Source organism: Myotis daubentonii, chromosome X (assembly GCF_963259705.1).
Source record: "Myotis daubentonii chromosome X, mMyoDau2.1, whole genome shotgun sequence".
Classification (NCBI taxonomy): Eukaryota; Metazoa; Chordata; class Mammalia; order Chiroptera; family Vespertilionidae; genus Myotis; species Myotis daubentonii.
In genome coordinates, this window is record NC_081861.1 from 110,706,927 (window position 1) to 110,718,526 (window position 11,600).

At 49.1% G+C, this 11,600-nt stretch overlaps 1 protein-coding gene across 1 annotated transcript; it reads right to left on the reverse strand.

The window, feature by feature from the left end:
* Nucleotides 1–294: 294 nt before the first annotated feature.
* On the reverse strand, nucleotides 295–11,374 carry LOC132223613 (dynein axonemal assembly factor 5-like). Its single transcript, XM_059678703.1, is given in 5 exon segments — nucleotides 295–2,641; nucleotides 2,643–3,241; nucleotides 8,061–8,142; nucleotides 9,744–9,848; nucleotides 10,907–11,374. Coding segments are annotated over 5 exon segments (2,772 nt in total). The 3' UTR covers nucleotides 295–1,123.
* Nucleotides 11,375–11,600: the final 226 nt, after the last annotated feature.

Here is an 11,600-nt window from a genome sequence, read left to right on the forward strand (position 1 = left end):
ATATTGTAGACTAGTGGAGATAAGGTCTAAGACTCCAAACACCAGGATGGATGAAGAAACTGCAAGTACTAAAGGCAATTGGGGGTCAGTTTCTCAACTGGATGACCAAGGAATGGATAAGGTCACAATACCTTAATCAAATACTTCCCCTTCCCTAATAATTCCTCACCCTAGATTCTGGCCTTGTGCTTTTTGGCCAGAGACACTTCCTCATTCAATCCATTGTCATTCAATTACAAGCACATTTCTGAGTCATTTTCCAATTTCTTCCCCCAAATAATGTCTTTCTGCATGTTTTCTTTTTTTTTTTTATAATAAATATTTTTAATTAAGTGAAACAGCAAAGCATAAATGTTAACATTTGATTGTTAGAAAACATTGCATTTGGCTTATGGAAATAATAACCACTTTAAATGAAATCTTTGAGGCACTTGGGTGTAGAAAGTGCTGGAGAATAAAGTAGAATTTACTTTCCTGCTCCTGAGAGCAATGAGAATCTGATTAATCTTCCATTTTCAACACTGTTAGCATCACTGACCTAAGGAAAGATTCTGGCTGAATTGGCCCATAAAACATTTTAAGTTCCAGTATATTTTAAATGGGAAAAATTCACTAACAGTTCTTAAGATTTCAAATTCCTTTAAGTCTGTTCACTGAAATGTCAATAGACAGAAGCCAAAGAAAGAATGAAAACTTCAAATCCCTTGGCTTTTACTGGTCAGGAACGTCCTTGGTGGCACTGAAGCAGATGGGGCAGGATTAGAGCCAGCAGTGCAGGGAGCGCAGAGAGGGCCAGCGGGCGCGGGCCTGCCTGCAGTGTGCAGTGGACATTTAGTTTTAATGTCCAATGAGCTGTAGGCTTTTGGCTGACCTTTCGATGAACTATAAACAGGACATAAAAATACAGAGCCACTCAGAGAACCTTATTTCAGAAATGGCCGGGTTTGAAACATCGTCCCACAACACTGCCATTTTCCTTAGGAAATACATTCTTGCTGTCAGAGTCTTCTTGTTCGTGTCCTGGGCTGTGGGGTGTAGGCCGCTGACTCCAGCTAGCGGGGACGAGGGCTGGTGCTGGTGCCCACCTGCGGCGGTGGCACCCACGGCCCTGCCGGGAGCCCTGTCACGGGGCGGGTGGCCGGGCCTGCACGTGCTGCAGCAGCTGCTCGCAGCGGGTCGGGGAGCCGTGCTTGTGCACGATGGCCTCGGTCTCTCGCACCAGGAGGTCGGGGAACAGGACGCTGCCCGCCTGGAGCACCTCCAAGACTGCGTCCTGCACGGCGCTGTCGGGGTCGTCCAGGTACACCAGGAGCTCCTTGTACAGGTGCTGGACGTCACGCTGGTAACAGGCCTCAGCACCGTCATTTCTGATACACTCCAGCCAGACGGCCAGGGCGGAGGCGGCGGCCAGCCTCACTTCTGTGGAAACATCGTCCAGCCGTTTCAGGAGTTCAGGATAAATCTTGATGAATTTATCTGGCTCGCTCGCGCCACCAGAGGATTTAAAAAACGCGCTAACGATTCGGCAGCAGGTCAGTCGGGTCATCTGGGAATCTTCTTCCAGGGCCGTCAGGACCGGGGGCAGCAGCGTCTCCCGCACGTCCTCCACCTGTGTGGCCGACAGGACCTCGCTGCTGATGAGGGCCCAGAGGCAGGACACGGCGGCCGTGCGGATGGCGGCGGCCGTCCTCCCCGCGCGCCACTGCAGGTTGGGGACCAGGATGTCCGTGACCACGGTGTCGAGATAGCGGTGCAGCTGTCCTTGCGAGTCCACGGTCTCCTTTGCGCTCAGCAGCGCCCGGGACAGGACGGAGAGGAGCCTCAGGCGCATCTGGGGGTCTCTGTCCGGCTGCAGGCAGCTCCGGAGGACGGGGACCAGTTGGGGCAGCGCTTCTCCGAGGGCAGGGCCTGCGTGGTCGACGAGCACGCTGAACTGCAGGAGCTCCGGGGAGTGTGCCGTCCAGCCCCGCTGGGAGCCGCCCAGCCACTCCAGGAGGGGGCCCACGTGCTGGCGGTAGAGGTCCTGGCTGTCGCCACTGCTCTCCACCGCGGCCAGCGCGGTCTCGGTCTCCTGAAGCTGGTTGCCGAGGCCTGGGGCCCCCAGGAGCGCCATCACGGTCACCAGCACTTGCAGGAGCTGCAGGCCGCACCCCCGGCCATCTTCTCCGCACGTGGACACCAGCGCCTGCACGCACTGCAGCAGCTTCTCCCCGTAGCGCAGGTGCTCCGAGCCTTGACGGATGTGTGCCCCGGCCAGCTCCGTGGTGATGGCCTTCAGGTGTGGCCGCAGGGCTTCCCTCGGGCAGCCCCAGATGACTGCGGCCAGGACCAGGAGGCCGGAGGCGGAGGGCGACTTCTTCAGCATCGGCCAGAGCAGCTTCAGAAATACTTCTGGGCTGACGAACGTCCCAATCAGCTCTGCGGACCTGGTACAGCTGCTGACCACGGCGCCCTCTTCGTCGGCGCAGGCCAGCAGCAGGGTCCGCAGCAGGGCCTCCAGGTGCTGCATGGCGTGGTCCTCCGCGTGCAGCAGCAGCACCGCCAGCAGCCGCGCGGCCTTCACCCTGGTCCCCGCCACCCAGTCCATGATGTCGTGGCAGATGGCGGGGAGGATCTTGGAGAGGTTTCTGAAGACCAGCTCCCCGACAGCCCAGCCCCGGGCGCGTCTCTGGCGAGGGGTGATGGGCAGGCCGCGGGGAGGCAAAGTCGAGCTTGTCCTTGAGGTCCTCCTCATTCTCCTTCTGCCACTGCAGGCCGGCCTCCGCCCAGAGGCTGGCGGCCTCCTGCACGATGTGCGGCATCTCGTCGTCCAGGCTGCTGAGCAGCAGGGGGATGAGCTTGTGGAAGAAGGAGTACCGGTCCCGCAGCGCCAGCAGCCAGCCGCCCACCACGCGCGTCACCGCCTGCCGGACCTGCGGGACATCATTGAACAGCCGCTGAGCAAAGTGAGGGAGCACGTCGTCCACCGACTTCCCGTTGCCGAACTGGATGACCGTGCCCGTGGCCTCGATGACAGCCACACGGACCTTCCAGTGCTGGTGCGAGATGCTCTGCATCAGGGGGCCGATCAGAGACTCGGACTGCAGGTGGAAGTGGTCTGGCATGGCACGCGCCAGCCCCGCGGCGCACTCGCAGCTCTCGCGGCGCACTGCAGCGAAGGGGTCCAGCAGCGCGCAGCGCAGGGCGCACACCGCGTCCTCCAGGTGGGGCGCGAGCGCAGCGCCGCCCAGGTCCACGGCTCCTCATTGACCTAGAGAGTATATATAGAGGCCAGGACCCTTTGAGTAGGGTCTGTTGACTCAAGAAAGCTAAACTTCCTAAGAAGACATTGTAGACTAGTGGAGATAAGGTCTAAGACTCCAAACACAAGGATAGATGAAGAAACTGCAAGTACTAAAGGCAATTGGGGGTCAGTTTCTCACCTGGATGACCAAGAAATGGATAAGGTCAGAATACCTTATTCAAATGCTTCCCCTTCCCCAATAATTCCACACCCTAGATTTTGGCCTTGTGCTTTTTGGCCAGAGACACTTCCTCATTCAATCCATTGTCATTCAATTACAAGCACATTTCTGAGTCATTTTCCAATTTCTTCCCCCAAATCAATGTCTTTCTGTGTTTAACTTGTTTCCATACTATATAACCAAGATAGTGGCTATGGTAAATTTGGTCTTTCAGACGAACGACCAGAGAAAGAGAAAGAGAAAGACAGACAGAATCAGATAATTGTATTTTACTACAGGAAGGGGAAAACCTCCAGGAAGCAAGCCAACAAATGCAGAAGAAGAAGTGCTGGAGTGTTCATCTACCACAGGTGATAGCCAGGGTCTCCCAGAAGAAGACACTTAATAATGTGTATCCCTCTATAAAAAATGGTTCGGAAATGGGCATTATGAGAAGATGAAAACATTAATGGTCTTCTTGACTAAATACCAGCAAGTGTATGAAGGAAATGTGTTTGTATTTTTGCGTGTTTTCAGATGATGGGGAGGGAGCTAAGGAGAGGGCAGGCATGTGAAAAGGGAGAAATGTAGAATTCTTCAGTTGGGGCACCATAAACCCCATTCCATTCTGAGCCAGACACTGAGAATAAGGACAAGGAGAAGACTGAAGGGGAATTTTTTCCTTAACAATTTCTCATACTGGCAAGGAAGAAAAGAAGCTGATGTTTAATTTTGGTTGGGATTGGTGTCTGGGATGGATGGTGGTGTTCGCTGTGATGAGGAACAGGGTGTTGTGTTAGTGTTGGCAGTGAATAAAAATGAATTTGATTTCCTTTTTACATGGTAGTCTTTTGAATATCGTTAAGCTATTGAAAGGATGGTCAGGTCATGATCTGAAGTTTTATTCCACAACTGGAACAGTCTTTCCTTTAACAACTTGGTCTACAACAGCATTGTTGGATACTGGGGATATCAGAGAAGTGAGGTTTCACTCCAACTGTTTCACTGATGATTCACTTCATGTTACAGTGGCCCCATACCAAAGTAAGATATTACTAACAAGGGAAATTGGGAATGGTGTACATGGGTATTATCTTCACAATTTTTCTGTAAACTTGAAACTGTTCTAAAATAAAACATCCATTAAAACACCTCTCAAAATACTAGCAAATGGTCATCTGTAAAGTAGTGGAATGGACCACTGAAAAGACGGGGGAGTATGTGAAGTGGCTTAGAGGAACACCACCTCCCTGCCATATGCTGGACTATAATTCAACTAGAAGAAATGTAATAGAGAGAGAGAGGTCAGTCTGGAAAATATTTCAGGAGGGAAGAGGAAGGTCTCTTTTATATAACCAGAGCTTCTGAGACTTCTGCCTCCTCTCCCATCCCCACCCCTCCCTGGATGGTCAAGTGCCGGGAGCCGGTCCATCCTTGCTGTTTCAAGGGACCTGGCATATATGGCATAAGGTTCTTAATATGTTTGCTCACCTTCTTGGCACTGTGTTTTAACCAAGGTCACCTCTCCGAGAAAGATTGAATCCCCAGGTAGGGATTTTCCCCTGAAGTTGGGAGGGAATAAAACCCCTCAACTAAGTGCCAGGTGGGTAATTAATCCCTTTAACTACGAACAATCATGCTTAAACTACATAATCTTTTCTCCCTGGAATGGAGATAAGAAACGCCCTAACCTTTGTAATAGAGATTGATAGGATTGAATCAACTGGTATAAATACAGTTGTAACAAGACAGAAACACTCAGAACTTAGAACACAGAACTCATGAGACAGAATTCAGAAGACAGAAGCACACAGAACTTAGAACACAGAATTCAGAAGACAGAACCAACGTGGAACCTGGAGATGGAGGAGCTTCGCTAGAGAAAACATGGCAAGGGATCCTGGACTGAACCTGACTATAGAAATATGGCAAGAGAACCTGACTAGAACCTGGTGACTGAACCTGGCTGGAGATCTCAGACAGAACCTGGCTGGAGAACCTAGCGAGGGAACATGGCTACAGAACCTGGCTGGAGATCCTAAGCAGAACCTCTCTGGAGATCGAGACCTGAGCTTGGCTAGAGATCCTGGCTAGGCTGCTGATCTAACTGAACGCTGTCTCCGTGTCATTGCTTCTTCGCCGACTCCGTCTACGCCTTTGGGAACCCCTGGACCCGCTGGGGCTGGACCCCGGCATCTGGCGCCCGAACAGGGACCCCTAGGTAAGCACCCCGCACTCGGGACGGATAGGACTCCACCATAGGAAAAGGGTGGATAGTCTTCGCCGACTCCGTCCACACCTTTGGGAACACCTGGAAAAGGATTCCCCTAGGTAAGCCCCCCCCCATTGAGAACCCCCACACTCGGGACGGATAGGACTCCACCAGGGTGCTACAGACCCCCCTATAGAGGCTAAGTAGGGTAAGAAGGTGGATAGTACAGAACTTAGATTGAGAAGATGTGCCATACTGAGTCCAAAGAAACAAGACTCTGTATTGATCCTTAGATTGAGAAGATGTGCCATACTGAGTCCAAAGAAAGAAGACTCTGTATTGATCTTTAGATTAAGAAGATGTGCCATACTGAGTCTAAAGAAAAAAGACTCTGTATTGATCTTTTAACATATGTGCTTGCTAGCAGAGGAATTAAGGTTACTCCCAGTCAGACAGAACGTTTTATACAAGAAGTATGTCCATGCTTTTCTGAGGAAGGAAAGGTAAATGTAATGGCATGGGAGAAGGTAGGCCCAAGGAGCCTTATCCTTAACCCCACTGCAGCCTTTCTATCCTGGGAAAGTGCAGGATTGGCAAGCTCTCCCTGGGATGATAGATCAGGACTCAGGTAATAGCGGAAAGCGCCAATCCTACTCTTAAAATGGATATAAGAGAGCATTTGAGGTTTTTCTTTTTAATGCTTACTTTTAAAAAATAAAAAAAGGGGGAATTTGCCGGGAGCCGGTCCATCCTTGCTGTTTCAAGGGACCTGGCATATATGGCATACGGTTCTTAATATGTTTGCTCACCTTCTTGGCACTGTGTTTTAACCAAGGTCACCTCTCCGAGAAAGATTGAATCCCCAGGTAGGGATTTTCCCCTGAAGTTAGGGAGGGAATAAAACCCCTCAACTAAGTGCCAGGTGGGTAATTAATCCCTTTAACTACGAACAATCATGCTTAAACTACATAATCTTTTCTCCCTGGAATGGAGATAAGAAACGCCCTAACCTTTGTAATAGAGATTGATAGGATTGAATCAACTGGTATAAATACAGTTGTAATAAGACAGAAACACTCAGAACTTAGAACACAGAACTCATGAGACAGAATTCAGAAGACAGAAGCACACAGAACTTAGAACACAGAATTCAGAAGACAGAACCAACGTGGAACCTGGAGATGGAGGAGCTTCGCTAGAGAAAACATGGCAAGGGATCCTGGACTGAACCTGACTATAGAAATATGGCAAGAGAACCTGACTAGAACCTGGTGACTGAACCTGGCTGGAGATCTCAGACAAAACCTGGCTGGAGAACCTAGCGAGGGAACATGGCTACAGAACCTGGCTGGAGATCCTAAGCAGAACCTCTCTGGAGATCGAGACCTGAGCTTGGCTAGAGATCCTGGCTAGGCTGCTGATCTAACTGAACGCTGTCTCCGTGTCATTGCTTCTTCGCCGACTCCGTCTACGCCTTTGGGAACCCCTGGACCCGCTGGGGCTGGACCCCGGCAGTCAAGCTGAGGCTTTGTGATGTCAAGCCACACCATGGCAACTACTGGTTTGGGGCAAACAGTGCTGAAGTGTGTGGCTCCTCATTGACCTAGAGAGTATATATAGAGGCCAGGACCCTTTGAGTAGGGTCTGTTGCCTCAAAAAAGCTAAACTTCCTAAGAAGATATTGTTGACTAGTGGAGATAAGGACTAAGACTCCAAACACAAGGATGGATGAAGAAACTGCAAGTACTAAATGGAATTGGGGGTCAGTTTCTCAACTGGATGACCAAGAAATGGATAAGGTCAGAATACCTTATTCAAATACTTCCCCTTCCCCAATAATTCCTCACCCTAGATTCTGGCCTTGTGCTTTTTGGGCAGAGACACTTCCTCATTCAATCCATTGTCATTCAATTACAAGCCCATTTCCTAATCATTTTCCAATTTCTTCCCCAAAACCAATGTCTTTCTGTGTTTAACTTGTTTACAAACTACATAACCAAGATAATGGTGATGGTAAATTTGGTCTTTAAGTGGAATGAAGAGAAGGAGAAAGACAGACAGAATCAGATAATTGTATTTTACTACAGGAAGGTGAAAACCTCCAGTAAGCAAGCCAACAAATGCAGAAGAAGAAGAAGTGCTTGAGTGTTCATCTACCACTGGTGATAGCCAGGGTCTCCCTGAGGAAGTCACTTAATAATGTGTATCCCTCTATAAAAAATGGTTCAGAAATGGACATTATGAGATGAAAGCATTAATGGTCTTCTTGAATAAATACCAGCAAGTGTGTAAAGGAAATGTGTTTGTATTTTTGCGTGTTTTCAGATGATGGTGAGGGAGTTAAGGAGGGGGCAGGCATGTGAGAAGGGAGGAATGTAGAATTCTTCAGTTGGGGCACCAGATACCCCATTCCATACTGATCCAGACACTGAAAATAAGGACAAGGAGAAGACTGAAGGGGAAGTTTTTCCTTAACAATTTCTCATACTGGCAAGGAAGAAAAGAAGCTGATGTTTAATTTGGGTTTGGATTGGGGTGTGGGATGGATGGTGGTGGTCACATGATGAGGAACAGGGTGTTGTCTTAGTGTTGGCAGTGAATAGAAATGAATTTGCTTTCCTTTTTACATGGTAGACTCTTGAATATTGTTAAGCTATTGGAAGGATGGTCAGATCAAGATCTGAAGTTTTATTCCACAACTGGCACAGTTTTTCCTTTAACAACTTGTTCTACAACAGCAGTGTTGGATATTGGAGTTACTAGATAAGTGAGGTTTCACTCCAACTGTTTCACTGATGATTCACTTCATGTTACAGTTGCCGCATACCAAAGTAAGAAGATTGTTATCAGAGAAATTGTGGATTTTCTATATAAGTATTATCTTCACAATTTTTCTGTAAACTTGAAACTGTTCTAAAATAAAACATCCATTAAAACAACACTCAAAATACTAAGGAATGGTAATTTTGTAACTTACTCTGTGAATCACAGAAGGACGCTTCATGAAGTTGAATTGAGGAGTCACATTTATTGTAATCCGGGACTATGAGGGGTCATTCCCAAATCTCATAGCAATAAGATGGCCTTTACACCAGACTTATATAGGCAAAGTTTACGAAGGTATTGATTACATCCCAAGGTTTGGAATGAGGAACCTGGCTCTCAAAAAGCAGATTACAGAAGCAGAATTAAGCATGTTAATTATAGTTTTGGGTCTCGGTGTCAAACACATAATTTACAGCCCTCTGGTCTGGAATGAGGAACCTAGTTTTCAAAAAAGCAGTTTCCAGAAACACATTATCTAGAGCCCTTGGGTAACCTTGGTTAAACTTAGGCATGTTATCTAAGTTACAGTTTTGGGTCTAGAGCCCTCTGACCTTGGGATAACTCTGCTGTCCTTCCCAGGTTAAGGAAAATGTGCTTTCTAAGACTAGTATAACCACAACCCTTGGGATCTTCACATTACAATCAATAGGCATTTAACCGAATGGGATGATTGATATAATTCAGAAAATCAAAATAACCTGTTCATTGTTAAGCAAACCAGATAGGTACCATACTTCATTCCCCACTGATTTTATGTACATGACTCAAATCATGGACTCATCTTCATTAGTTAGGGGATTGTACTGCCCCCTAACTACAAGTAGTTTGACTGAATTAATTGTTCTAAACCGCCAGCTTGGCACATTTAATTTTCATTTACTCACTCCACTTCTTTTAGGGGCATTCTCTATTCTGTTCCTGCTCTCCTGTTCCCTAGCACATCTAGCCCCACTTGGCCCTGGACTTTCTCACTGGCTAGTAAAAATGTTCTTACAGTTACCAAGTGCCCTAGTGCCATGGTCCCCATCAGTACTGTCCTCACTGAAGTCCAGTTCCACTCCTGAGGCTGTCGAGTCTCCTCCTGGATTGCGTGGAGCCCAGGCTAGGGATCACACGGGTGAGGCCTCTGGCTGCCAGGATCAAGGCCCTTTCCTGGTGCAGGAGCTGGGAGTGGTGTAGCCAGGCCTGGATGCCGTCAGCAGGGCAACAGTGTATAGTCCTTTCCAAGTTGGGGTGAGTCCTTGGGTCATGAACTTCTTTACCCGCACCGAGTCCCCAGGCTGGAAAGGATGTACAGGGTCCGAGGTGGGCACTGGCAGGGCGTCTCGCACAAGCTTATGGGTGGCTCTCTGGGTATACTGCAGAGCCTGCAAGGACTTGAGCAAGGAACGGTTATGACTTTAAACTTTTAATTCCTCCCCTAACTTTGGGCAGGATAGGGGGAGGTTTACCAAACATGATTTCAAAAGGAGAGAACCCCTCCCGGTTGGGGGTACACCTGGCCTGTATGTAAGTAGGCAAAAGGGCAGGAGGTTGGTCCAGTTTTCACCGGTTTCTGGGATAAATTTAGTTAAAATCCTTTTAGAGTCCTGTTTATACCTGCCCTGAATCTGTGGCCGGTATGCACAATCGAGTTTCCAATTTATGCTTAAGATCTTAGCTGTACTTTGAGATACCTTGACTACAAAGGCGGGGCGGTTATCTGATTCTATGACTGCTGGTAGCCTCAATCTAGGTATAATCTCCTGGTGGGCTAGAATTCAACCCATCCCGAGAAAGAGTCTATAAAAACTAGCAGGTACTCATACCCTGATGTCGGTAGCTTAATCTCTGTGAAATCCACCACCCAATGCTCTCCTGGGGAGTTTCCCCGGGCCTGAATTCCCAGGGGGACCCTCTTACCTTGCTTAGCATTTACCTGTGACCTGCCTCACAAAAGTTCAGAAGTCCTGGTGACACCTATGTGGGTAGCCTGGTGTAACTGGGCAACTAAAGTCTGACCTAGAGCCTCTGGGACCAACAGTTTGCCACCTGGTAGAGTCCACCAAGCATTTGGTCCTCTGGTAGCTTGCTTCTGTTCTGTCAATTCCTCCTCTTGTAAAGGCCCCACTGGTTTTTGGCTTCCTTGGCAGCTTGGTCTGCAGCTCGGTTTCCTTGGGCAGTCTAGGCTGACTACCACCTCCCGCTGTCCCATCTTGTACATAACAGTACCTTGTTTGGTGATGATAATGGGATATCTGTCAAGTCTGGGCGAGCTGCGTCTGTTACCTCTATGCAGTCATGGATGGCTCCTCTGGATCATCATCTGGGAACAGGCTGGCAGGGTTGATGGCCAATGTCTTATGGAATCAGATGCGGGGCTGGTCCAGGAGAAGAGCTTGGTACTGGGTGACCCTGGTATTTGACATCCATCTCTCCAGAGTACCTCAAAGGAGGGCTTCCACAGCATGGGGTGTGTTGTCAGGGCTAGTTCCTGGCCCAAAGTCAGCTTATCTGCCTCCTTTACCAGCAATGCTGTGGCGGCCACTGCCCAGAGGCACGCTGGCCACCCTGCAGCCACGGGGTCTAGTCTCTTAGACAGATAGGCCACAGGTCTCTTCCAGGGACATAGAGTCTGGGTGAGAACCCCTTTGGCAATGCCCTGTACCTCACTCACGTAAAGATGAAAGGGCTTCCTGACGTCTGGCAAGGCTAGGGCAGGTGCTGAGACGAGAGCCTTCTTTAGCTCCTCAAAGGCCCATTGCTCCACTTCAGTCCAGCTTAACGGCTGCGCCTCCCCAGCACTTGAGCACAGAGATTCAGCAATCTCCGCGAACCCCAGTATCCACAGGCGGCAGTATCCAACTGCCCGTAAGAATTCCCGAACCTGAGCTGGAGTGGCGGTGGCTTGCATTTGGACTACTACAAGTGCTTGATGACTTGCTAACCCCGGGGGGGGGGGGGGGCGGTGTTTTCTGCCCAAACCATGGGAAAGAGACATAATTTCCCCAAGTAAGCAGAGTCACATTGGCCCTTTCCTGCAAGAGATACTCCTCTGAGAGAGGACAGGTTAGAAGAATGCAGCCAGGGGAAGATGGGTCCGGGCCTGGGTTCCTTGGATCCACAGTGAAGTGTGCTCC